Here is a 27,872-nt window from a genome sequence, read left to right as displayed (position 1 = left end):
AACAAGCTTCAAATAGTGTTGAGGCTACGCATTATTTGAAAAGAAGGAAAGGAATTATTGTGCTGAAACATCTTTTAAAAAATGTGAAAAATGCCGCGTTTTTATTGAAAAAAAAAAAAAACAATAGAAGAAAAACATTTTTCCATAACAGTACCCACGAGACGAGACAGAACTGTCCTAATAGCAACAAATACACTTTTTGAGACTAGACATAACTTTTACGACGCCTTTCCGAGATGAGACAGTCTCAACTCGAAAAGAGTCAGCATGACATAACACATTAAAAAGAGTTACTTTTACGTCAGAAAGAAGTTGGTTGAGGTATAGTTGAGGGCCGTAAAGTATGAAACCCCTAAATTTGCGAAAAGTAACCTGCCAGTGGTAGGGAAAAGGGCATCACTAGTTCTAGTATCTTACTTTGGCTCCACTACATAAAAGGGAAAATTAAATATAAATAAAAAAAAAAAAAAAGAGTGTGTCTGTTTGTGTGCGGCCTCTAGCTCAGATGAATGGATCTAGAGTTACCACATTTCCGTCACGGGTACCTTGGTCCAGGTCCCAGACCAAAACGAAGCGTGTTTTTTTTTTTTAATTTGAACCAGGGGTGTCCCGGGGGGGGGGGCGTTTACCGGGATATATATAAAAGTAGTAGAAAATGATCGATTTTAGTGTCAAATCCATAGTTTTCGCGGTCGATGAGATCAATGGTGAAACTCCGATCGCATTAACTTCCAAATTCACCCTATTTGGCTGCGGGTCGGAGGTCACCGGGAGGAAGTGCTGATACCGAGACATATAAAAGTATTCCAAAATGACCGATATTACTATCAAATCCATACTTTTCGCGATCGCTCAGATCAATGGTGACCCTTCCATTAGCGATTACTTTCAAATTCAGCTACAACTATATGTGGGCCGGAGTGTCAAATCCATTAGTAAAATAAGTTTTTTTTTCTTTCATTGGTTCAGTTTGTTTACGTAGATATTTTATCTGACCCGTGCGAAGTGCGGACATTTACACAGCTAGTACATAATAAAGGCAAACAGTCTGAAAACTACAAAATACTATTGAATAGAAAGTTTAAAGTAGTATTTTGATACACCAGAAGAAAAATATATCTATAATATAGTGTCCAAGAAAAGATGAGAAACGAAGGAGAGGCATTTCATCGCATGTGCGCATATGTGAAACACCATGTGTGTGTGTGTGTTTCCCTGGTTCTTCCAGGGAATCGAATTTCATGTTGTGAAAGATTCATCTCTGCCACGTGCCACTTGGAGGAAGATGAGGATGAGGAGATGACCCAGGAAGTTTTTCTTTTTTATTTATTCGGCGATGCAGTGTTTCCACCAACAGACCAAAATTAAATATACAGAGAAAAAATACAAAATAAATGAAACTCAGTAGAATCAGCGAAAGAACTGCTACGGCAGTCAGATATTCTTTCGAAGTCTCAATTCTATCAAGCTTTTCGTTTAGAACAGACAAGGCAGTGAAACTCATAAATATTGTAAAGCTCAAGAACTCTTTTAATTCCCAAAGATCTCCAATAGTATAAAAGCTGCCCTTTGAATTTTATAGCTCAATTTCAGTCTTAAAAGTGCATTTCAAATAAGAAAATAACGTTAAAATTTTACTGTAATAGTACCGTAACTTGGTTGGTTTAATTGGAATTTAGTGCTTCTTTTAGTACCGAAGCTATATGGAAGGCGGATCTACAGTTTAAGGTAGAATCCGAAGTACTGTAGTGCGTTGAAACTTCAATGATCTTCCACCGGGATTCGAACCCCGAAGTCTTTGCACCAAAGACACGCGCCTTCGCCACCAGACCAGCTTTTTCTCATTTACAACTTGTTTTATTGTTATTATTTATTCATTTGTAACCATTGGTAAGGGAATGAGTAACTCATTTACAACTTAACAATACCTTATAATTTAAAATAACTAATCTTTTTAAACATTTCTCATTGTTGAACAATACTGTTGGATATAAGAATGGAGAACCTAATAAAGTTGTTATGTTTGTGAATAAGTTAGGAAGAAAGTACCTGGAAGAAGGACCTAACGTTTATTGTTACACTGTTGATTTGTTGAAGATATAAAGGTAACCAAGAAAGTTCTATCGCTTTTTCATCCATCACCTTCGAACATCGACATGTCACCTAAGACGTACCTGGAAGATTAAAAACAGTCCCAATCAGCATGGACGAGCTTCTGCCACGTTCTGGAAGGCCATGGATTCCATCTGCCGTGTCGTGACAAAACGCTGTAACTTTGGCGAAGAAGTTTTGCGAAAATGAGCCTTAAAGTTTTCATCCGAAAATGTGATCTGTATCGTGTAGAACCAGTGTAACTAGGCAATAATGGTCAACCAATCAATTTTCACCAAATTTAATCACACAACATGCATTTACGTAACATTACATGTAACCACGTGTTTCCAAAGTCAAGATACACTATTTCTACACGATACAGATCACATTTTCGGATGAAAACTTTAAGGCTCATTTTCGCAAAACTTCTTCGCCAAAGTTACAGCGTTTTGTCACGACACGGCAGCCATCGCGATAGAACTTGGTGAGCCGTGAAGCGAAGAAGGTATGAAATGCATTTTAGGACTTCTACTGGAGATTTGAACTGGCGTCCTCTAAGATGATTATCCAAGGAATGGAACAGATGATAATCGGACGGTACGGGGAGTATGTTGGATGCAACAGTGTTTCCCATCCAAGGCATAGAATGGTGTCCCGGGCCATCCTAGCTACGTGGAGCTTAGCGTTCTCGTGTAACAGGAGGACCCCTTTGCAATTCAGAAGTGTTCCAGAGTTTCGAGGTTTCCTTGAACACAGCTCAACTGCTGACAGTACACAGTTGCATTGATGCTCAGACCAGCTGTAACAGTTCCCGATACACGATGCCGCGAGCAGTCCACCAAACACACAGGAGGACCTTCTGGTACAATGCTGGTTTCGGCTGTTTTGGAGCCGGTTCATTGGATGCTAACCAATAATAGCGCCGTCGAGCTTCGTACAGGACCCACTTCTCATCACATTTCAACATCCCGTCCAGAAGCTACTCCTTCCCCAGACGAGACAGCAAAGAAACACAGGTGTCTGCTCGCGTTGCCTTCTGGCCCGGAGTCAAATCATGTGGGACCCATCCACCCAACTTGTAGTGCTTCCCAAGTTGATGGAGATGCTGCGGAATGGTGTATTCACTCACAGTGAATTGTAGTTCCAGCCCCTCACATATCTGGCCACTGTTTGCCTCAATTGGTGCCTGAAGATCTTTATTTTGTACATGTGTTGGTCTTCTGGCAGGCGGTGCGTTTTCGAGTGTTTCGTCGCCGTCCTTAAACTTGTTCAACCACCGCTGCACTGTCACGACACCCTCACAATAGGCCTGGCATTTTTCCGCCCGCTGCAGTGGCGTTTGACCCCAGCTTAAACGTACAGCATACACTCACTTATGACGCTCTATGGAGGACCTGTGTTCACTCTGACCTTACGCAAGTTCACGGTGTAACTGAACTACCACAACCAAGTAGTATGTTGGATATACCTACAACAACTGACCTTCGCCTTATCTCCATTTGCATTCAACTCACAGTGTGAGGGCCAATTGAATACAGACTTCCACAAAAAGCAACAGAACTATCCTGGTTACCTTTATATTTACCTGGTTCTAGAATATGTATGGTAGACAAACATAATGTTATGGATAAAAGAACGAAAAGATGGAGAACGTTTCTTGAATTATGCATTAGGATAGATACGATAGCATATAATATGGAATAAAGCATGAAATACAATGGCAGTTTCCGTTGTGATCTTTAGCTAAGGCTCTGTACTGGATGTTCAGTTTATAATGACTAAAGGCAAGCATGATAAATATATGTGCAATTAACAATTAACTATAAATAAATAAGATCACAACAAATACATTTTGCACTCATAAAATATTAGCTACTATAAATCATTTAATTCCTTCAGGAAATTCTCACAGCACTCTTAAAGTACTAAAATATAAAAATAGACAGCGTTTTCAGAATTTTTAATTGTTGAGCAACACACCTAACATTCACAAATTACTACAAATACCCTAGTCAGAAGATTTCTTGTTGTTCAGCACTTTTAGCTCTCAAAACGCCGTAATATAAAGTAGATAATATTTTCAAGAAATTTCTCATTGTTCAGCTGTACCTCTAGCACTCACAAGATGATATATGCAACAAGTGCGTCAGAAAGAACAAGTGCTTACATATGGCGCTGATAATACTTCATATTAAGTAAGTATTTACAAAATTACTGAACGACGATTTTATATTCTGACAATAATGTTTAGTCAGGCCATACATTTTGGAATTTAGATTTAAACTGATCATCTTCGGAAGTACTTTCACCCATATTAAATTAGCTATTTTTTCATGTATTCATGTATTTTCATGTTTAATCTGTTAACGGGTACTTGAGCAATATGTATGCGCGTATTTCTCTCAAAATTGCAAGATATAGGCTATAGGCTATCTTTCTTTTTCTTTTTTCATCATTATGCAAATACCTACTGAGATGGTATTTCTTATGACAATGGTGATAACCCTTGTGAACACCTGCACAGTATGTGCTATGTTATCAAAGTTTCTCATTGACTAATTATGTGTATTTCAAGACATTTTATCTAAAGTATATGATTGTCTGGATTCGCGGTTCTCAAATCTATTGTGCCATATTTTTGTTATTTATGTAAATTAATAGCTATAACTTTGGAAAAAATCAAACCTCCAATTAAGCTACTAAATTCACTTATTAGATTTTGTAAACCGATCTTACGAACAAGAAGTACTCACTGTGAGTTATGAGATATCTGCCCTAATTCCCTCTATAAGAATTATAGAGATTTAACTTGACCTATTTGCCGTGAAGACGACAAGAGTTGTCTGCTACCCATTGTTGCAATATTTCTGTTTGCAAATGGAAATACTGTACAAATGTGGAATACATTTATTCTGACAAAACACAGTACAATACCGACTTTCTTGTTGGACATTTAAAATTATCGTATTGGAACTTCCTACAAGACAAGGGTGGCTTCATTTGACTGGGTAGCTGTGGGTCAGCATCAATTAGGGTCTCTGGAAACTGTTGACACTGTCTCGTCTCGAAACTGAGGTCTGACCTTGGAAAATATATTTGTCTCCTATCGCCATGTAGACAAACCTAGCATCGGTGTTGTCTAATTTGACTGACTGAATGTAAGTTGACATCAATAACGAAATTTAATGTGATGGCTATATCCGATATCACCTATGTGACAACGTATGAAGTTAATTGAGTAGGTCTGGAACAAGTATTCTAGCAAAAACTATACAGACAGACTAATTAAACGCATTGCAAGCATGCACCCAGATTTTTTATTTTTATTTATTTATTTGTTGTTGGGAGTGTCTAAAGTTGAAAATATATACCACAGGGTGAACCAACCGGGAGTGCACCTCTGATAAACAAAACACAAGTACATAAAACACATTTAAAAGTTTTTCGAAGTTTTAGGGGAGGTCCGGACCCGGAAGTTCCCCATGGGTTCCCCCCTGGTGTATTAAGAGAAAACGAGTAAAGTTTCTTTAAATCTATAAGTAAATAGGTTTTGTTAGTCTCTGAAACCTATTAACAACTTTTACACAAGTATGCATGTGAATGAGAAAATAAGATATTCTGCGCATAAGCGACGTATCCTACAACCTTTTACAATACTACCTGTTTCCCATACGCAATGATTTAGCCAAGGGGAAGAAGGCTTGTGAAACAAAAAAACAAAGGATAAAATGATGATAATAAGAGTGTAGACCTGAATACTTTAGAGAAGCTATATAAATCACGAATGATCACAACATGGACGCAAATGATGAGCTTTAATGTGACTTGAATTTTAAAGCGTTTCTTTTCCTAATCTTCACAGCACTCTTCAATTAAAAAAAAAACTTTAGCTTTGTCAAATATATACTGTCAAATGAATTATACATCACTGAATGCACTTTCATCGGAGGAGAATCAATTTATCAAGTTCCTTTCGCTTGTACTGAAGTATGAGAAACTCAACTGGAACACAAGGGAGCATGGTAGCTCAGTGGTAAAAAGGTCACTTTTGGTGCGAGATGTCTTTGGTTTGATTTCAGGACATGTGAGTTTCTGTTGGAGAGCATCTTGTCCGTGGGTTTTCCCAGAACTCTCCTGTTTTCTCCTACATTCTCATTCCACCAATCACGTCACAATTGTTCTCTTTTTGTAATCACCCGGTTCTTTACACCTAAAGGATATATATAATCGTGAGACACTAATTAAAGATTTTACTTTTTTTTTTTTTTTTTTTCGCGACTGGAACACAAGGCCTATTACTCTGCCGGCTGGTCTAATGGCTAACACACACTCTTTTAGTACAAGAGAACCTGGAGTCGATTCAAGGTAAGAGAGAACACTGAACATATTACGGTGGTTCAGATTTTACCTTAAATTATAGGTGCACGCCTGGCATAGTCTCGGTGCTGAAAAAGGACCCTATACTTCAATAAACAAATAAACAACAACGAGGTTCACTAAATGAAGAGATTCATTTGACATCAAATTACTATACAGTATGACGAAAGTATTGGAATTACAAAGAAGAAACCTGACCCAAAAAACAGAAAAAGCTACTTTTAATGCATATATGACCATTTATACATCCGTTTACGCAATAGGCTGAGCTCCTTAGTGACTATACAGAGTGGCCCAAAAGTAAGTATCACACCCCTGTATTGATCAAGTATATTATAGTTTATAGTTTTATTTCCTTCGGCTGTTCCGAGCTTAAGATATAAGTAAGAAGACATTAAGAACAAATAATAAAGAAACTAAGTCTACCTGATGGATAACAATAAGAAATGATATAAAAAGTAATGAGTTGAGCAGTACGGAACTGTATATCTACTTCTGGACCACCCTGTATAGTCAGTATACGACTGTACGTGTCTCCGGCGCCGGAGACCTAGATTTGATTCCCGGCAGGAGCTCGTGTAGTTTGGATATCACGTTAAGCAGTAGGTTCAGGTCTCACACTACTGAAGCCTCACTGGTGAAAGGGACGCTAAACTCTTAATCTAACCAACTAACAAAAGAAACAAGGGTTAAAAAATAAATTATGCATAAAAGGATTATTTTTTAGATTACAAGTTTCCTTCTTAATAAGAAGGAAGTATATCAAACACAATACTTGAACTTACTTTATCAGAAATATACCGTACCATAATGTAAGCGTATGTCAAGACAAGAGAAATTTATACAGCTAAATTTGGTAAGAATCATATTTATATGGATATATTGTGAATGAGAAATGTCTTCCGACAGATGAAGCGTGCTCACATAGTTGGCAATGTGGCCGCCAGTTGGTTCTCCTGCTCCAGTAGTTTCATTCAGAAAAGCCACCGGAAGACTTGAATTAGATTGACAGCCGTTCCATGTGACATTCGTGGCGGCGGGAGAAAATGGTCTACGACGGAAGGGGACATCAGGATAAACAAACAGAAGGCTCAAGCATGCAAACACACACACACACACATTCATGTATATATTGACAGGCAGGCAGAGATAGGAAAGTGAAATGTTATCACCACAACAGCTGGAATCTTCGAGCCAAGGATAGACTGAAACAAACACTTCAGATAGAATCGAACCTTGGAACTTACTACGTAACTATTGACATTTGGTTGTCATACTTGCTTTCGGATCTAAGAGTAATATTTTTGTCACGAAAGATAAAATAAACATAGTTCTACATGCCAAACATTTCTTAATATTGTCTCTGCTTCTTGTCTTGGGAATCAAAACGCCGGAAGCTGGTTGTTGATATTTCTTAATTGCTTGCAAATAACTAAAATGTAATTACAATTCAGAAGTCTTCTCCGTTGATTCACTATGTTTAGGTTGCCTTCATGTTTTCTTTGTGTTCATTATTTCTTGAATGATGATCACAAAACTAGATTTCTATTCATTAAAACTTCTACATGTAGATTTTTCTTTCGTCTCTATTGGGTCAATGTTTAGATTGCCTTTATGTTTCCTTGTTGTCTATATTTTGAATAAAAACAATTATCAACAACTTCTAGATTCTCCTTTCTTTTCTCTCGATTCAACTTGTAAAAATTCCAATATTTCCTTTTTGTCTTCATCAACTAAAACAAAGTACAGAGTTATAAAAGCATGCCTTTTCATAAACTTATCGTTGACATATATCGTAGACACAACTCTTTGAAACGAATCTGAAAATGTAAAATCTTACAAAGTATGAATGAAAGTGTTCCAGAATGTCACGCCTCTTGCTTCAGCATAACTAACGAAGATATATTCTTTTTATTTATCAATTAAAATATATATATAATACCACGTTGAGTTTTATCTACCAAGAATGAATAATACGTCACTACGTCTTATATCCTGTGGAGGGGATATGGAATCGACTTTTATAAACTTCAATTTATGTACGTAAATTCAGCCTTTAACGTTCTCATATAGATGTATATAGTAGGATACTCTTGTTAGAGAGTACATTGACCACGAATATGAACATTCCAGGAAACCCACAGACAGAATGGTGAATTTGAAAAAAAAAATCGAACTCCGAACTCCGAATTGCTGTCCATGAAAACAGGAGTGTAACTGTGAATATAAATGTAGGGAATGCGTCCAATTCTGAACTAAAGAGCACAATTGATTCTCGAGATATGGATTTAAGCCTCATACTTTCTTAACTTGTGTAGAACTGACATTAGTATATTTAACGAGTAGAATATTACACTAACCCGTTTTCATTTTTTTCCTTAATAGACAGTAAATATATAGCCAAATTTACAGGCAATAGTATTAATCTTTATATGATATAGGCTAGGATTAAAAACAATTCTCTCATCTCTGTATCTGTTAAGTTGGTTGTAATGTAATGAAAACATTAGAAAACCATAAATACATCATTCCATTGGAATATATGCATTAGCGTAAAATTTTGTCATCATACTTGTACTTACCTCGCGTGCAATACAGCTATGTGATGTGGGTTACCGCTTAACCAGGAGTCAATATCTTTACAGACGCTACAAAGACGCTCTAGCGGCGGTGCCAGATCCGCTGGCCAACCAAGTTCTCTTACATGGGGATGGCAGCGTGAAGCGCGTCGAGGCTCTGACAAGTTGAACACCTAAAAAAGTATAATTAATTAATTAAAATCATAAAAATGTTAATATATTATGGTATATAGTTATAAAAACAAATAATAATTGATGGTATTGATCCCAGAGGTTACATAATTTCGTTTTAAAACTACGAGTTATAGGAGTTGGAATTTAGCTTCAGCTTTTGTAATATATTTGCTACAAAACTAGATATGCGTATAGAAGTGTATTTTGGGTATTTCTTTTTTTTCTTTTTAAATATACATGGATCATAAATTTGAAGTTTGGTCTTACTACCATTATATTGGAGTTACTACCATTGTGGTATTAATTACATTACCACACCTATACATAAGCTAATTTGCACTATTAATTTAGTTTGTTAAAATGTTTGGTATTTCTTAGTCTTTTTTGCATTCTTCCAGAAATTGTATGGAACATGAACTAATTCCGAACACTGGATTGGCTACGTACAGAATAAGATTCAAATACACTTTCTTTTGCTATTTTTTAAGCTGATGAACCTTCTACATCGTAAAGTTAGTTAATACAAAACAAGTAAATAACTAATTTCATATTCTTCTTTCACAGAAAATCCGCAAAAGGGGAGCAACAATAGAATACGGATATTACGTAAATAATATTGTCAGATTAAGTATAAAGTCAAGTTAGAGTGGAGATGAACTTAATAGTTTTACTGGGTTTATTTGAGGGTTCGAATGGGCACGGTTGTGCACTGAATATTAAACAATCAACAGTGATCCGAAAAACATAAGTACGCACAATTGAAAGAGTACGAACAACTTATATGTGAAATCACTGCAGCAGAACGGATAGGCTCATTTTTTTTCAATAATCAAGTCTAATAGAACTTGTGTAAAAGATAATTTACCACGCAAAATCCTGTAGTCTGGACATCTTCGGCACGATGGTGCTTTACCACACATTACCGCGAATGCAGACGAAAACGATAAAACTGACAGCACGTTCACCCGATCCATGTGATCTTTGGTAATGCAATTGCTACCAAGTCTATGACGATCAAAGAAGTTGTGCTCGCTTCGAAGTATAGAGATATTCACGAACTCCGAAAGCGCATTACAAATACAAGCAACAATACCACTAAAAATATTCTTCGACACTACAGAGCACATGGAGATGTGGAATGCATAATATGTGTTTACAGCTATGGTGAACAAATTGAGACCTTCACGAAATAATATGAATAGTACCAAATATGTGTTAACATTTAGAATTTTCTCGTATATATTTCTTAGTTAATTAGGACTGCAAAACGATAATATCAACAAAAAATAAATAAAAAATAAACGAAAAGTGTTATTTACTATATCATCACAGCCTACTTAGTAATTAGCTAGTACGTGAACATTAAACTCATCTCTAATGAAAACTTTGTACCACAAAGTTCTTTAAAACTGTTTGGAATAAGTAAACGTAAAAATAAAAAAATAAAATAAAATAAAAAAGAAATGTCAAGGTTAATTATTTATTAAACCATCATGCACCCATTGATTTACGCGAAGACCTTGAATTACTACAGTAATCATAACATACAGACACGCAAAAGAGTCATTAGTTTCTATTTAGTCGCATCTTCCTAACAACAACCAACAAAACGCTTACATCTTGCTTACCTAAAGCTGATATTCGCAATGAACATTTTGAAAGTAAGTAATTGGACCCTATGAAGTCTGTAAAGAAAAGTCTTTTTAAAAAGGTGTTGATTCTATAATCATCATTTTTAAAAAAGTGTTATAATACTCAATTATAACGTAACGTAATATGGAGCTTTAACTATTAGACTTACCTATTCCGCATTATATTCCGCACAAAGCCCGTAAAGCGACCGCTGCTATGAATTTCTAACTTGATATAGTACGGTACTTGTTTCTCCATCAAAGTTTACAGATTGATCGATTTTATTTTATTTATTTTTTCTAAAGGCAAATATACATAGTATGGGTATTCCATTTCAATGGAGTGTCAAGAGAAAAGTATTTGGTGATTATTTTACCAAAACATATATAATATACCGGGAGAATACCTACCGGGACGCATGGTGATAGTACACACTGTACTGTTCCCTATTAACATTTTAATAGTACAAACATTTAGCAGTATTTTAATTTAAAACTTAATTAGCTAAAAAATTCGCGAAATGTTTAGCTAGCTGCTTTTTAATTACCTAAATATTTTATGAAACTTTTAAAGTAGCTAATTGTTTTGAGACAAATTTAGTTAGCTAAGTTTTTTTCTTTTCTTTTTCTTTCTTTTCTTTTTCTTTCTTTTCTTTGTATAGGTTAAACATTTTTGTTAGTAAATAGTGGCGACTCCAAAGTTCTACAAAAGCAAAGTTATTCTATCGGGAATAGTGGCGAAACCGGCTCTGCTACCCCTTCTCTCCTCCGCAAAATCAACTCCCGGCTTCGGGACTTCCAATGACTTTTCGCTTTGAAAGAATTATTTAAATTCTGATATGAGGTATAAATATTATGGATAAATTATATGTTTCTTTCTTTTTCGTCAGGTCTGTTTAATATCAGTGTCAATGACATGGCTCCCAATCTTCCCTCCCTTAGCTTATGATTAATTTTAATTATTTCTAGGATTATCTAACATACCTGGGTTGTTAATATTAGGGCTGTTAGAATTATTTTTACTTCCACATTTTTTATTTTTTATTTGCCGGTTTTCTGATTCTAGCCTCGGCCATCTCAAGCAAGTTTGGTGGATATTTTAACCACCTTCAGATCCATTAGTGTCTAAAGCAAGCCATAAGTACGAACTTTAAAAGCATTTTGTCTCATTTAAAAAAAAAAAAAAAAAAAAAAAAGTTAATTACCATGTGGCTGTACTATAATCCTTATTAGTAGTGTAGTATTTTACAAGTAATTCCGGATTAACTGAAGTAAACACTCTTGCATTTTGCCATTATTTTCCGCTTATCTGAAAGTACATGTGTTGTTTTCCTCTTACTTCTATTACCATTCTATTTTCTGAAAAAAAAATCAAATAAAAAACACGCGACGGTAAAACAATATATCTTTCACGGCCTTCAACTCATATATTACGAAAATGTTCGCATACATTCACGGAAATTGCCAGTTATTTTTCTTTCTTCCGACTAATTAGTTTGTGAGAGTTATATATATATAAAAAGAAGAAATAGAGGCAAACACACTTTTTAAACATGTGTTACCAAAATAAAATGGACTGTCAAGAGCAATACTACATATAGTAAACAGAAAAAGCAATCCAGTTTAACTGTTGCGGTATTTTCTGAGATGGATAGAACTAATGGTTTGCTGACAAAATGTATGCAAATGACATATGGAAAAGTTGTGTATTTTTAGAAGGTTGTAAAAGAAAATGTTCAATACGATCATCAGCATCATTATCATAAATGTTTTCATCATTCGCAGGTTATTTGTTGAAAATTGAGCTGTCATGTGCTATATCTATTTTACCTATCCCTATTTTATCTTTGACCATATTCGTATCCCTAATAACTATCTAATAAGCTATATCATTCTCTTTCTCACAATAAAAGAAAGAAAGAAAAACTACAGAGTGTAAAATGTCCACTTATATCGAGCCTTCCGAGTATTTTGCCTTTAAACAAACGAAACGAAATTAAATCTTTTAGTTTAAAGTCCCATGTTGTGCCCGTTATGCTGAGGGAGACGATAATTAAAGCAACTGAATGATGGAAGAAAAATTGGTGGAATATGAGAAGTCGGAGGAAACGGGACTACCCCAAAAAGACCCACGTACAAGATGTTATCCACAACAAATTTACTTGACCAGGGACCCCACGCACCCGAGTTAAGCGGTATACCACTGACCGCCGTGCCCCCTTTATCTTTAAAGAAAAGGTTTCTTTATCGTCATGTGAAAGGTTAAAATGGCCCAGAGAGAAATTATAGAATAATAGACCTATGTTGTGGTACACTTTATGGGATGCAACTAACTAATTGGTTGTTAATCATGAGAGAGACCAACACGCAAACTAACTCTAACAATGGTAGTTAAACCACAACCATATAAGAATTTATTTTGAACCCATATAAATACGAAACATATTAAATAATAAACCCTTTAAATACGGGTGTTTGACAATCAAGTTCGTTAACTCGCCACCACGTGCTTGTCGTGGCAATACAACTTTATTACTATTGATACGGGGCTGTGTTTTTCTGCTCGATATCTATTTTCGTTTTTGTGTGTTTTGTGAAGATGTTTCGCGTTTGTCGGAGCTTAAATTAGAGCAACGAACAAACAATAACTGTGTTGGAACACTCTCCTTATTCAGTTGATCTAGCCCGAAAGACATGTTAAGAAAATGTTAAAAGGAAGGAATTTTAATGATAATAAAGTCATTTGGTGTAATCCGGCGGGAGCACTGAAAGCCATTACACAACATGGTTTTCAAAACTACTTGTTACGATGGTAACTTGCAGAGTGCCTTGTAGGCTAAAACAATGACGAATTGACGAACTTTCTTATCAGATCTCGTGTATCAATCGTAATGAATTGAGAATTGTCGGGACACCCATCACTATTGACAGACGGACATATACATTTACTTAAATCAAAATTAAATGTGTAAATACTATATCTATTTCAAGTGGATATATTTGATTTTTTTTTTTTTTTTTTTTTTTTTTTTTTAATGAGGCGAAAATTTCGACTTACTTTACATAACAAGGTAAACGTTAAAGGAAAGTGCTGAGTTCCTAAACCGACATTTCCAGTACGTGTACGTACTTTAAAAAGAATAAAACAGAGAGAAATAATAAAAATATTAACGTATCTTTCTCAGGTAGATATGTTGTTAAAATGTATGAATGGAATTAAAATAAATATACTCATATATAATTTCTTTCGTTTTGACTTTAAAGCACTGTACATTCTGTTTTAAATCAACATAATAATTTACCTCGTGGTAATGTTGAAGACCGAAGAATTAAAAAAAAAAAAAAAAACAAACAAACAAATAAAAAGACGTAAAGCTTGTTTATTTTTACGTTCATTAAAGTCACATGGCCCAGATCAAACTGCGGGTCGAATTCGTTACGCGCTCTGCAGGTTCCGAACCATTGCTCTTGTTAAGTGTTTAAAAGCTTCGTTAAATTTAAGAAATCTGACTATACTTAAAATAAATAAACAAACAGACACATACGAAAATTCTGGCAAGAAACATTCAAAACATCAACATGCGATATTCTGTAGCGGGTGGGGGCGATACATAAATATAGCCTTTTTCCTTGATGTTTTAATTCAAAGCTACATTTATATACATACATAAGAAGCGTATTAAATGGGTATTTCCGATGAGAGAAACAGAAAACTGAAGCCGTTTAGTACAAATTCCAGAAATAGAAAGTTTAATAGCTCCGTTAGCCGAGAAGTAACATATCCCATGCCAAATTGATTACACGATTAGATGTCATGTACAGGATAAACGCTATTACTATCTTATTTAAACTTCCCTTTAATCTTAGTATAAATATTAAATAGATATATTAAAAAATAGTTCATACATATGCAAACAAGTAAGGTACACGTCGGCCCGCGTAGCGTAGTTGTTAACGTTCTCATCTTTGGTGCGAGCGGACCTGGGTTCTATTCCCGGTAGAGTCACTCGATCGAAAAAGTGTTAAAGCTTTTTCAGGCCAACCATCTTGAATGAGGCTTCCCTAGGTTTTCATCATTCATACCAGGCAAATGCCAAGATGTTACCTAACATACAGGTCCCAGGCCGCTTCACTTCTTCCCTTTCATTGGATAGTGTGATCGTGACGGACGTCATCCCTTATACGTGACGAATTAACATGGCCATAGATAATTCCTAATCCCTAAGTAAAGTACACAACTGTAAACCTCTCACATTGATACTATGAAACTAATATGCATCAAAATAACCTGATCCACTAATTAGCATAAAAGAGATTTGATAAGCGCCTAACTAAATTTTTAATACCCCTTTAGGCGCGTAGACCAAATTGTAATTCTAGTCGAGACTGATTTTCAAGTTGATCTAGTATTTTAGATACTGAGGAGCTACCTATTATAAAATACAAGTAACACAAGTCCAGTGATAATGTAAGTTAATGTTCTAAATACATATCACTGAATTAGCAATTCGTCTAGTCACCCGCACATCCGTATGTGGACTACAGCGCACAGCGCTAGGCATTATCTTTTGTTCAATTTGCAGTTCAACTGAACCAAATTCACAAATAAGCGTGAAATGAACTACAACTTTTGATGTATTAGCGGTTATATTCAAATGATGCATTCCACATTAAACCTTGAGATATTTTACTACTGATATGACCTTTAGTGTTTTTGTTTTTACAGCTTAGTGTGCTTCCAACTGGCGTAAGCAAACGGTTACTATTTCTACGTTGTCGGTTCGGATCCCATAGCTGATCATTTTTTGGATAAATATTTCTTCAGTTCTACAAAAGGTAAACATAATTTTGGATTTGGCCGCCTGCCTTTCTTCCTAAATGGTCGTACTTCTTTTGTCAATGCTTTTTATCTCCCGTTATTGGAAAACCTGGCTTCGCATGTATTTAAAAAAAAATGCTAATAAATAATTATAGTATAACCATTCAAAGGTCTTGTAAAATAATCACTTAACTTTCTCATTATGGTTTACTTGGTGTTTAAGTTTAGCAACTGAATCCTACAGAGTGCTGTGTTGTATTTATTTATTTATTATTTCTATTTAAAAAAATAAGCTTACTTCTAGTCCTTTCTTACATCAGTTATTTCTTATTGATGTTACTTATGTCTATTTTTCTTACTTATTAATCAGTTATTTACTTTCTATTTCAGGCAAACAGGCATCAACATTATGCTAATGATTAGCTTTAAGCTTGACAGGTAGCCCTATGCTTCACCCAAATACAGAACACTTTTTCTAAGTAGTTCACCCAAAATCATTTAACAACCGGTTCTATGAGCAATAAACTAAATTAAATTGACCTAGTATTAACACTATTACTATATGATTATATTATTATGTATTTATGTATTATTATTATTTATTTAAAGCATTGCAAAATTTACGTCTCTGACAGGCGCTTGCTACAAAAGTGAACTGCGTCTCCACGCAGTGGCACAATTACATTTCAATTGACAAGATGCTGTAGAACAGGTATTCTCAACCTATTTCATATTATGACTCCCTTTTATCACATTATCTTGCCAGCGACCCTCCTCCTCACCAATAAATAATTTCCGATTTCTAATAAGCTTTTTTGATTATTTCTGATTATCATTTTCTTCTTTCCTTCAAAATTGTTTCTAAACGATTCTTTCCTCGTTTTAATATTTTATGTTGTATTTGCTTGACAATAAACATGAAAAGAAACACAATTGAGACATGTCGATCAAAATAAGCTTTAAAAATGTATTTGTAGTCTATTAGATCTTTTGTTTTTTGTTTGTTTGTTTAATTTCGCGATCCTTATGTATTTCTCTCGTGACCCCCTAGGGATCCTGACATTCAGACTGAGATAGCCTGCTGTAGAAAATTAAATTGTCGTGTCTCAACTGTGGCATGTCTTCACTGTCTCTTTAAAAAACTGGAAAGGGAAACACATACCGTAAGACGGGGTTACTTTGCACAAGATTTAAGCAATTTTAAAGAAAAAATCGCATGTAACTTACAAACGTAATGATTTGGAACACTGTATTTTAAACATATAATAGCTAGATATATAAGGAAAACATTCGTGCAAGTTCATTAGTAAACATTCAGTATGACCATAGTTAATTAAATATATACTTTGGTGCAAAGTAACCCCATAGGTGGAGTTACTTTGCACAACATACTTAAAAGAAAAGTATGTTCAACATATGAACATAATGTTTCTGTGCAATGTTTTCCTTCAGTATTTATACATTTTACTTTCTACATAAAACTGCATGCAGTCTACAAATAGAATTGCTAATAGAATGATGGTACCGGTCAGGGGCGGATCCAGAAGGGGGGGAATCGGGCGATCGCTTCCCCCCAGAAGAGCAAACTTTCTTGTTTTATATATATAAATAAAATCCATCCCAGAGTTTGAAGCCCTTAAAATTAGCATTATGACAACCCACCGCCCTCCCCAGAAGTCGGTCCTGGATCCGCCCCCTAGTACCGGTATCAGTATTTAGTTTGAATTATCGATATTTGTAAAGAAAATTGTGTATTTTCTGACACCGGCACAGGAGCCACATTCTAATAGTTTAGCATATGTCCCACAAAAATGCCAACTCAGGAACAGAAAAAAATGCCCGTGAACTGATTTGCCTTGGTTATTCCTTATGTCCAAGAATATCATCCCAACCACAATCAGTGGAAGATTTAAAGGGTTTGGAACTTTCAGGCTGAACCCCACCCAAATTGCATTTCTTTTTTAAAAAAATCTAATGTTACCATCATTCCTATGCGTATAAGCTGTAAGCCCCCCAAAAGTCTAGTGATTTCTAAAAGGAACGAAGCATTTGTGAGTGAAACCCCTTTCAAACTACTTTTCTGTATCCGCCACTGTTCATAATTTATTTTCCAAAAGAAATTCATTCCGGCATCTACCTAAGTAGAAAATTTGCCTAAATTTAGAAAGCAGGAGGTTCCAGTAGTAATAATTTCCTATCTAAGCGGTATTTTGGGCCGGTGCAAAGTAACCGCGAGTAAAGGCTGAAACCGCCTTCTCTCAGTTTTACTTTTTTATGACTTTAAAACGTTTCACATTTCAATTTCAACTATTGTATCGAAGTACCATTATACATAGTAGGTCTAGTATTCTACGAAACTGACTTAACTTTGACGGAAATTCTTATACGTGATATATTTCCAATTTTGGCGGCCTTTACAACGACTGCTTTCCATACCTCTACAACAACGACCCTCCCGGTAATTAGAACTGATGTTAACCGGCAACATCATAGCTAAAACACAGTTAAAATGTTCTATCTTACGGTGGCAGTTGAAACTTCCTCTTTACTGTTCATGGTTTTGCCGACAAAGGACTGTGAAACTCTTTTCATATTTTGTACAAAGTAACCCTTGATGTGCAAAGTAACCTCGTCTTACGGTATACTAATTTTTTTTTTTTTAATAGTGCTGGAGGATTATATCATATATACTGAATCTAGAGGTGGGGAGACTATTTGAGCAACCGTTTCCTGAAGGCTGAGAAATTTCAACAATCAGTTTGGGTAAACCGGCCGAATGAAACACCGGCACTGCCTTTTCTAGTATAAAGATTTCAAAAATAACACAAAATTATCAATACTTTACGATAGTTTTCTTTTTCTGGATAAAAATCTTACACTCATCCCTCGATTTGAATAGAGGAACCCTCCTCATTGGCCTATGTCTAGTGTGTACGACTAAATTCTAGTACATTTAATGAACATGACCCCGGGTTCGATTCCTGGTGGAAAAGTTACCGAGCGCATTACGGTTGTTCAGATTCCACTTAAACTGCAGGTCTACGTTTCATATACACTCGATGTTGAGTAGGAGCAGTGGACTTCAACAAACTACTGAATGAAGGAACGCACCTTTGTAGATTTGAAAGCTCATCAGATCTAGCTAGAAGTACTGGTGGTAGCAAACATCCAATGGAAGATTGGCAGAAAATATACATTAACATCGTTTAGACATGTATATTTAACACTGTAAAGCATAAAAGATTTCCTTTCTTACCACAGTCTTGGGTTTCAATCTAACGTCTACGCTTCTATCAGTGTCAAGTTAGGGTTGCCAAGTTTGGAAAATAAAAAACCGACACCTCCTCAAAATTCCCTATGATCAGGGGAGTCATTTAGGGGGGCAGGGAGGAGCAAAATCAGTGGAAAACGCGAAATTTTATTTATATCAAGGGGTCTTGTCCCCCCCCCCAAGCAAAATCTGAAATGACGCTCCTGCCTATGATATAGGTCTAAATGTGAAGTATCTCTGTTCGGACTCATCCATGGGAAGGAAATGTACTATGTGAACAAAAGTGCATTAGCACCTGCATTCTGCATATCCTTAGTACAATAGATACATTGTGTTATAAATGAGAAACTGATATCGGTATTGATCATTCCATTGTATTTACCAGTAACTGTCACTTCTTTAAAATTATCGAAACAGATTAACAAAAATATATTAATCTTTACGTGACAATTTTGGATTTGGAAAATGAAATTTATTCTTTAAAATTATACTTCAACTACAGGAAATTGCTTTAAGAAGTCATTTTTCACTCTCAATAAATGTATAAAATTTCTTACAAGTAAATATCAAATTTTCCCTGATACAGTCCCTGTCATATCTTTAAAATTATCTAAACAGATGAACATATATTAATCGTTGACAGATGGTAAAAGGTGACAGTTTTGGATTTACAGAATGAAAGTTACTTTTTAAATCTATACTTCGAACTAGATGAAATTCCTCCGAACTAGATACAAATTTGAAAAAAAAAAAAAAACTGGTCATAAAGAGGCTGGTAAGAAGTTTGTACCGGTCACTGGCCTTAATCAAAATAATAGCAATACTTCCGACCAGGCCGGTGGAAAACCGCCAGTTGGCAACCCTAGGTCAAGTAACAGCTTGATAATTTGATTGCGGTCATCAATATTCAAAATCACTTTAATTGGAATTTTATTTTTAAAAAGCAACATATTTTTACAAATGAAAACAAGTCCAATACAGTAATGCTTTCTTTTCCCCTCCATTCAGTGAAATAACCTGACTTGAAGAAATAATAACACAAAATACCGAGAGGTTAGTAATCAGGAAAAAACTTGCAGAATGCAGGACATATAAAGAGGAAGTGCCAAACGGGATTGTCCCGTTTCTTGCGAGACGTTTGGTAACCTTGTAGGCCTATTGTAGTTCTTTTGATTCATTCCTAAAAAGAACGGGAAATTCCCGAATTCATAATCAAACCTTGAAGCTAATTTGTAGAACTATGCAAAACATAATTGTAAAAGTACAGTTCATTCTGCAGGTATTGGACGACTCGATCATTAAACTGTGTCAGGGGCGGATCCAAGGGGGAGCGATCGGGGCGATCGCTCCCCTCCAGAAGAGGAAACTTTCTTATTTTATATATATATAAATAAAACCCATCCCAAAGTTTGGAACCCTTAAAAGTAGCAGTATGACAACCCACCGCCCCCCCCAAAAGTCAGACCTGGATCCGCCTCTGAACTGTGTAAGATTATATATATATATATAGGGTGACCCATCCAGTAATGGGCACTTTTTCGAAACATGCAAAATTATTTAGCTCTCTAGACTTAAGTATTAAATGTATTTCAACAAAAGTTTTCTTGCGCATATATTGGTGATCCCACTTCATGATCAGCTATTTAAGATTTGTTTCTTGAAAGTAATTTGGACACAGTAGAAACTAAAGCCAAAGAACTACTAAAAGTCCAGTAATGGGCACTGCAAATACCAGTAGTGGACACGTTCAATGCCAGTAATGAGCACCTTTCAATTTAATGTAGATTTATATATTTGTGTAAAGGTTCCTAAATTGTTTTACTAGAGCTTACATAGTATTACTCAATAAAGTATAGCGTGGAGTAGAAAAAAACAGGTTCTGGTTGGACATTTCTCAGTTTCTCCACCAAAGTTTTCCACTTATCAAAAAGCTAAAGGAAACAACACTACAATTGTATAAAATAGAAGTAACTAATTATTGGAAATATTGTATGAAAAAGAGCATCATCAATGATGCTTTATTTATGATTGTAAAACCCATGGAATCCCGTTCCAAACACACATTTAGCCCTTTTATCAATAAATTGCTGATTCAAAGTAAATTCAATATCACAATCTTTCACTTCTATTGTTTCTTGAGGATCAGGCCATTTGAACATATTACCAGTCTCATAGCGCAGAAGTTTTAAGTGAAATTGGAATGATGTGTTTCCTGTGTTGTTGTTATCTTTAACGGTTGCAATGCTCGTGAATTTACCTACACTATGAAACACTTGCTTGCTTGGAGTGACCACGGTCAACACTAACCAGTACAAAGTCATTAATATTAGGCAAGTTGCCGGTATCTTCATCTGGCCCAATATGTTCGACAAGGTCAACTTCAAAATCTGTGTCTCCGGCTTGGTAAATGTTTAGACGAGAAATCACTTTCTGACAGCAAGTTCTTTGATTTCTTTCGAGGAAGGGTTCGAACTTTTACACTTTCACTCAACACTTTATTTGCTGAATTGCAAATGACACTGGGGTGACTCTTAGTTTGAGGTTTCTTACTTTTAGCTTTTTTATTCTATTCTTTTTCTTCGTAGTATTGCTGCTATTTCTCAGAACTCGCAGCATTGGCCATTGGAACTCTCCTACGCTCCTCTTTTTGGGGGAGAGTTTCTTTCTTCAAGTCCTCCCAGAAAAGATGGCCTGCAAAGGCACCACTCGCTTGGTGTTCCGATAATTTCTTCTTGCTCTCTGAGAATGTGAACTTTCCGTTGTTGCTTTGAGACATCCTATTATCAATATTAAAACGCATAGGATCTTCTGTGTTCGGGGAACTTTCGGATTGTTTTTTAGGAATTACTTCTTCAACACTTGCATTGATGAACAACTTGGAACATCAGGATCAGGACCAGGTAGCGATTGTTCATTTTTCTCTTCCTGGCGCTTCACGTGTAAAATGATTTCCACACAACAAACAAGTACTTAGAAACTAAATCTCATTTCCATTCAGACCGGTACTTTCCTTTTGCGCATAGAACTGCTCCAATAATTCCATATCAATTTTACTCTCCAGTTCGTGAAGAAATGAGTGCTTTATAACCTAAGTCATTGGGCACAAACTGTCTTTCCTCTTCTGGATTTTCCTGAAGATTTTGTCTTACATCTATGCACTTGGTATAATCTACGGCATTTGCATCAAATGGAAATATACCTGCTGCCTTACAACTAGGTTTGTTGTTATTGAAAGAATTTTCTCTTCCGTCGTCATCTACGACTTTTAACTACGACAAGAAGTTCTTCGTGTCTGATTTGGAACACAAATATTGTTATCTTTAAAATCCAGTTTTCTAAAGCTGCCTCTTCAGCATGTGTAAGGATAGTAGAAGGGCCCATGTTTCTGATTTTCGGTGGACTGCTTAATTTCTTCTGTAATATTGCACTAGGAACATTGAATTTTGTGCTAGATTTTTTAAAGCTCATTTCTGAATCGATAGCTGACAACGCTGATTGTAATTGTTCAATGGTGTAATTTAAGGATTTACGTTTCTTAGTGCCTTCCATTGTCAAAGCTGGGGATCCAAAATAATCCTGGAACAAAATTAAGAAAACAATTTAGGATTTATTTACATAATTTAATAAAAGCTATTCTTATTTCAATTACATGCGCACTTCATGACAACTAGTTAAAGATATGAATAATTATAAACAAAATCATCTTTTAGTTTTCTGTGCACATTAGCTATAGTAATGAATATACTCTACAAAATAATGAGTAAAAAAGAATTTTATACAGAGAAATTTATGACTGAGTTGGGTCTAGCAGCGCTATGCGAAAAGCTATTACCCACAATTAGTAATGTTAATATAAGGGAAACAAAACAATTAGCCTATATTATTCTAGGCCTAACGCCTAAAGTTTCGAAATAGAAAACTCCTGCGTCTTTAAGTGTAAACCAGTAATGGGCCCCTCCCGACCAGAAATGAGCACCCCCATGCCCAATACTGGAAGGAGTTAAGTTATTTCCTTGATATTTCGTAGGCAAATAAGGATCACATTATGATACATTTTCAAACAATTCTGTGCCTTATTAGCATGCCAAGCATTTGAACCAGAAGTGAGCATGGGGGGCTCATTACTTGTCAGGAGATAAAATAGCCATCTAGTAATGAGCACCCCAGGTCAGACGGTACAAGAATGGTTCTACACTTGAAATTCGATGTTTTATCACATATTACGACTTCCATAAATAAAGTAAAACAATGTATTTCACTTACCTTTAATAATACTAACTTTAATAATTTTCTGAAATAATCTTCTTCGAACTTAAAAAATTTCCGAAAACAAGCAAAACACGCACATAGTTCCAGGTCACCTTCTTCTATCTCCCACCAACACACAATCGAATGACAGACGTGCTAAATAAAAAAGTGGGGCAGAACTGAATAATCAATGTTCAAATTCCGAGCATTGCATTTCGTGTATTTGCTGAAATAGAAAACTTCTCATCGAAAAACCATAGCTAGGGCTCATTACTGGACCTGTGCCCACTATTGGCTGGACCACCCTATATATATATATATATATATATATATATATATATATATATATATATATATATATATATATATATATATATATATATATATATATATACAGGGTGAGTCAAAATAAGTGTTACAAGCCAATATCTCGCGAAATATACATCATATAAGAAAAATATTAAGAGACAATGTACAATATAGAGGGGCCTAAGAAATGAGTCAAACACTAGGTTTCCCCCGCCCCCCATTTTGGGAGGAGGGGGGTGAACGTGAAATTTTCAAATGGGAACATAGGTCGAGTGATACCTCGTTCGAAAGAGCTTGAAAAATTGAACAATTTTTGTAGGAAACAATTTTTGATATGGGGCACCGTTTTCAAGATGGGCCCCAAAAATGGTACTGTATCCGATAAAATTTCCAGTACTTATAAATAAGTGTTACAAGCCAATATCTCGCGAACTATACATCATATACGAAAAATATTAAGAGACAATGTACAATATAGAGGGGCCTAAGAAATGAGTCAAACATTAGGTTTCTCCCGCCCCCCATTTTGGGAGGAGGGGGGTGAACGTGAAATTTTCAAATGGGAACATAGGTCGAGTGATACCTCGTTCGAAAGAGCTTGAAAAATTGAACAATTTTTGTAGGAAACAATTTTTGATATGGGGCACCGTTTTCAAGATGGGCCCCAAAAATGGTACTGTATCCGATAAAATTTCCAGTACTTATAAATAAGTGTTACAAGCCAATATCTCGCGAACTATACATCATATAAGAAAAATATTAAGAGACAATGTACAATATAGAGGGGCCTAAGAAATGAGTCAAACATTAGGTTTCCCCCGCCCCTCATTTTGGGAGGAGGGGGGTGAACGTGAAATTTTCAAATGGGAACGTAGGTCGAGTGATACCTCGTTCGAAAGAGCTTGAAAAATTGAACAATTTTTGTAGGAAACAATTTTTGATATGGGGCACCGTTTTCAAGATGGGCCCCAAGGTACTGTATCCGATAAAATTTCCAGTACTTATAAATAAGTGTTACAAGCCAATATCTCGCGAACTATACATCATATAAGAAAAATATTAAGAGACAATGTACAATATAGAGGGGCCTAAGAAATGAGTCAAACATTAGGTTTCCCCCGCCCCCCATTTTGGGAGGAGGGGGGTGAACGTGAAATTTTCAAATGGGAACGTAGGTCGAGTGATACCTCGTTCGAAAGAGCTTGAAAAATTGAACAATTTTTGTACGAAACAATTTTTGAAAATGGGCACCGTTTTCAAGATGGGCCCCAAAATTGGTCCTGTAAGAGATAAAATTTCCAGTACTTATAAATCGGAAACGGCTAAGTAGAAAAACATGAAACAAAAAATGAAAAAGGTAAACGCCATAGGCAACGTGGAATGGTGTTGTCGTGGTGCCCCAGGACCCCATCATGGCGCCCCGGGAACAATTTTAAAATTTCAAATCTGAATATAGGTCGAGTGATACCTTGTGTGATAGATTATGGAAAACCAAACAGCTTAGAAAAAAAAAATGTTTTGATTTCGGGCAAGCCTGTTACAAAATGGCCGCCGGAAATGGTTCCACATTCAGATAGAAATTGCAGTGTTCAAACTGAGTGTTACAAGCCAATATCACGCGAATTATTGCATCAAATAAAAAGTGTTAAGAGTCCATGTACAATACAAACAGGCCTAAAAATATGTCGAACACGAGGTTCCATCATCATACTGTAAGTGAATAACAAGTAAACTTTTCGGAGGCAAAATCGACCTATAACGTAATAATAATAATAATAATAATAATAATAATAATAATAATAATAATAATAATAAGAAGAAGAAGAAGAAGAAGAAGAAGAAGAAAAAGAATACGAAAAATAATAATAAAACTAGTAATAATAATAATAATATGAATGAAAATAATAAGACAATGATTAATACTAATACGTATGCGCAAAAAGACGTCGTTCCTCAATCACTACAATCCTATGAGAAAGGGATAGGAAGGTACCTATTAGGCCCTACTTGTAGGCAACATCTCAGCATGTGCCCAGTTAGAGTAAGGAAAGCCCGTCAATGTCATTGCCTGGGGAATGGAACTGATGGCCTTCGGAACATAGTACAACGATAACGTTGTATATTGCATTAACAATCTGTACCATCTTATAAAAAAAAAAAAAAGGATCAGAGGCGAATTATTTGAGCCGTTTTATACAAAGAAAAGAAAGTTGCAAAGAAATATCTTTAGATTATTTTTGATCGTCAACTATTAATGTAATCGCTATGGAAACGTAATAAATGTAAGTGTAATTGTGCAGACGTAGAAAGAACGGGATATAAACTTTGGTGATAAGTTTTCCGTATAAGTAAACGAACACTATCGTATTGATATTATTAGTTTGGGTAGCGTTTGAATAGAGCAATGGCGGTGTTTGATCATTGTGTAGATATGTTGCTGGTGTTGGGGGAATGTAGAAGAAACTATCGTAGCGCGGCACGAATGTATGCAATGCGCTATCCCCAACGCCAACAAACATCTCACATGGCATTTCTGCGATTGGAGAGACGTTTGTGGCAACATGGTAGTCTTGTCCGGGGACGAGGTAGGGGTCGTTACCGCTCTGCAACCAATGAAGAACGTGCAACAGGAATATTGGCAGCAGTGCATGTAGACCCACATGTTACCACGAGATATCTCGCTCAGGCCAGTGGAGTTAGCCAAAGATCTGTAGTGCGTATTTTGCACGAGTACATGTTTCATCCGTATCATATCATCTTACATCAGGAACTATCTGGCAATGATTTTCATGCCAGATTGCAATTTTGTCTATGGTTGGAAGGTATGGAAAACAGACAGCGCAACTTCATATCCACCATCTTGTTTAGCGATGAAGCTACATTTACAAACACAGGACACGTAAATCGACATAATATGCATTATTGGGCTAGGGAAAATCCACTATGGCAGAGAGAAGTTGCTCATCAGCATCGGTGGTCTCTTAATGTATGGTGTGGCATCCTTGGTAACCATATCATTGGGCCATATTTTTTTGATGGACGTCTTACTGGTGATACCTATGCCGCATTTATCAGTGATGTACTATACCCGGAGTTGTTAGAGAATATTCCTTTCGCTGAACGTATAAGAATGTGGTATCAACATGATGGTGCTCCAGCACACAACGCACGTCAGGTCAGAGCCTTATTGGACCACCGTATGGCGAATAAATGGATTGGGCGTCGAGGTCCTATTCACTGGCCTCCACGATCTCCTGACCTAACCCCACTTGATTTTTTCCTCTGGGGTTATGTTAAGGATCGGGTAATGTCCAACGTACCAACAACTACTGATGATATGAAGGCGCGTATCCAAGGTGTGTGTGCATCTATCACTCCAGAGATGCTACATGATGTACGAACATCCCTATGCCGCCGCTTACGGAGGTGTGTGGAGCAGGATGGAGGACATATCGAGCATCATTTGTAACATGGTAAGTGTTGAAATTATTTGCTTTACAGTGATTGAAATTACAATTTTTAACATCGCACATACCCGTAGAATTACTAAACGTTATCCTACTACTTTACAGGATATTAGGCTGTGGTAATGCTGTTGTGACAGGCTTGTCTGAAATCAAAACAACTTTTGTAGTAAGCTGTTTGGTATTTCACGATCTATCAAAGAGGTATCACTCGCCCTATGTTGCGATTTGAAAATTCCATGTACACCCCTGCATACAAAAGCGGGACGAGGGAACTTCTTTAACACAAATTTCAGGTTTTCTGTATTGTACATTGACTCTTAACACTTTTCTTATTTGATGCGTAGTTCGTTGCGTTGATATTGGCGTGTAATACTCAAATTGAACACTGCACTTTCTATCTGAATGTGAAACCATTTTTGGCGGCCATTTTGAAACAGGCTTGCCCAAAATGAAAACAAATTTCGTACGAAGCTGTTTGGCTTTCCACGATCTATCAAACAAGGTATCACTCAACCTACAGGTATATTCCCAATAATAATTTTGAAATTGGTCCCGGAGCCCCATTATTAGGGCCCTGCGGACACCACGACAACATCATTCCACATTGCCTATGATGTTTCCGTTTTTCATTTTTTGTTTAATCGTTTCCTACTCATACGTTTCCGATTTATAAGTACTGGAAATTTTATCGGATACAGTACCATTTTTGGGGCCCATCTTGAAAACGGTGCCCCATATCAAAAATTGTTTCCTACAAAAAATGTTCAATTTTTCAAGCTCTTTCGAACGAGGTATCACTCGACCTATGTTCTCATTTGAAAATTTCACGTTTACCTCCCTCCCCCCAAAATGGGGGGCGGGAGAAACCTAATGTTTGACTCATTTCTTAGGCCCCTCTGTATT

General features: G+C 36.0%; 1 protein-coding gene across 11 annotated transcripts in view; it reads right to left on the bottom strand.

The window, feature by feature from the left end:
• The window catches only part of by (focal adhesion protein tensin), a 947,366-nt gene that overhangs the window by 172,787 nt on the left and 746,707 nt on the right, over positions 1-27,872 (bottom strand). For all 11 annotated transcript variants that reach the window (XM_081744677.1, XM_081744683.1, XM_081744695.1 and 8 more), the window contains one exon: positions 9,054-9,223. In XM_081744677.1, coding sequence (XP_081600803.1) covers positions 9,054-9,223 — 170 coding nt within the window. The remainder of the gene's footprint in view (positions 1-9,053; positions 9,224-27,872) is intronic.

Source organism: Thermobia domestica, chromosome 2 (assembly GCF_964235325.1).
Source record: "Thermobia domestica chromosome 2, izTheDome1.hap1.1, whole genome shotgun sequence".
Lineage (NCBI taxonomy): Eukaryota > Metazoa > Arthropoda > Insecta > Zygentoma > Lepismatidae > Thermobia > Thermobia domestica.
This window is presented reverse-complemented; position numbering and strand designations above follow the sequence as displayed.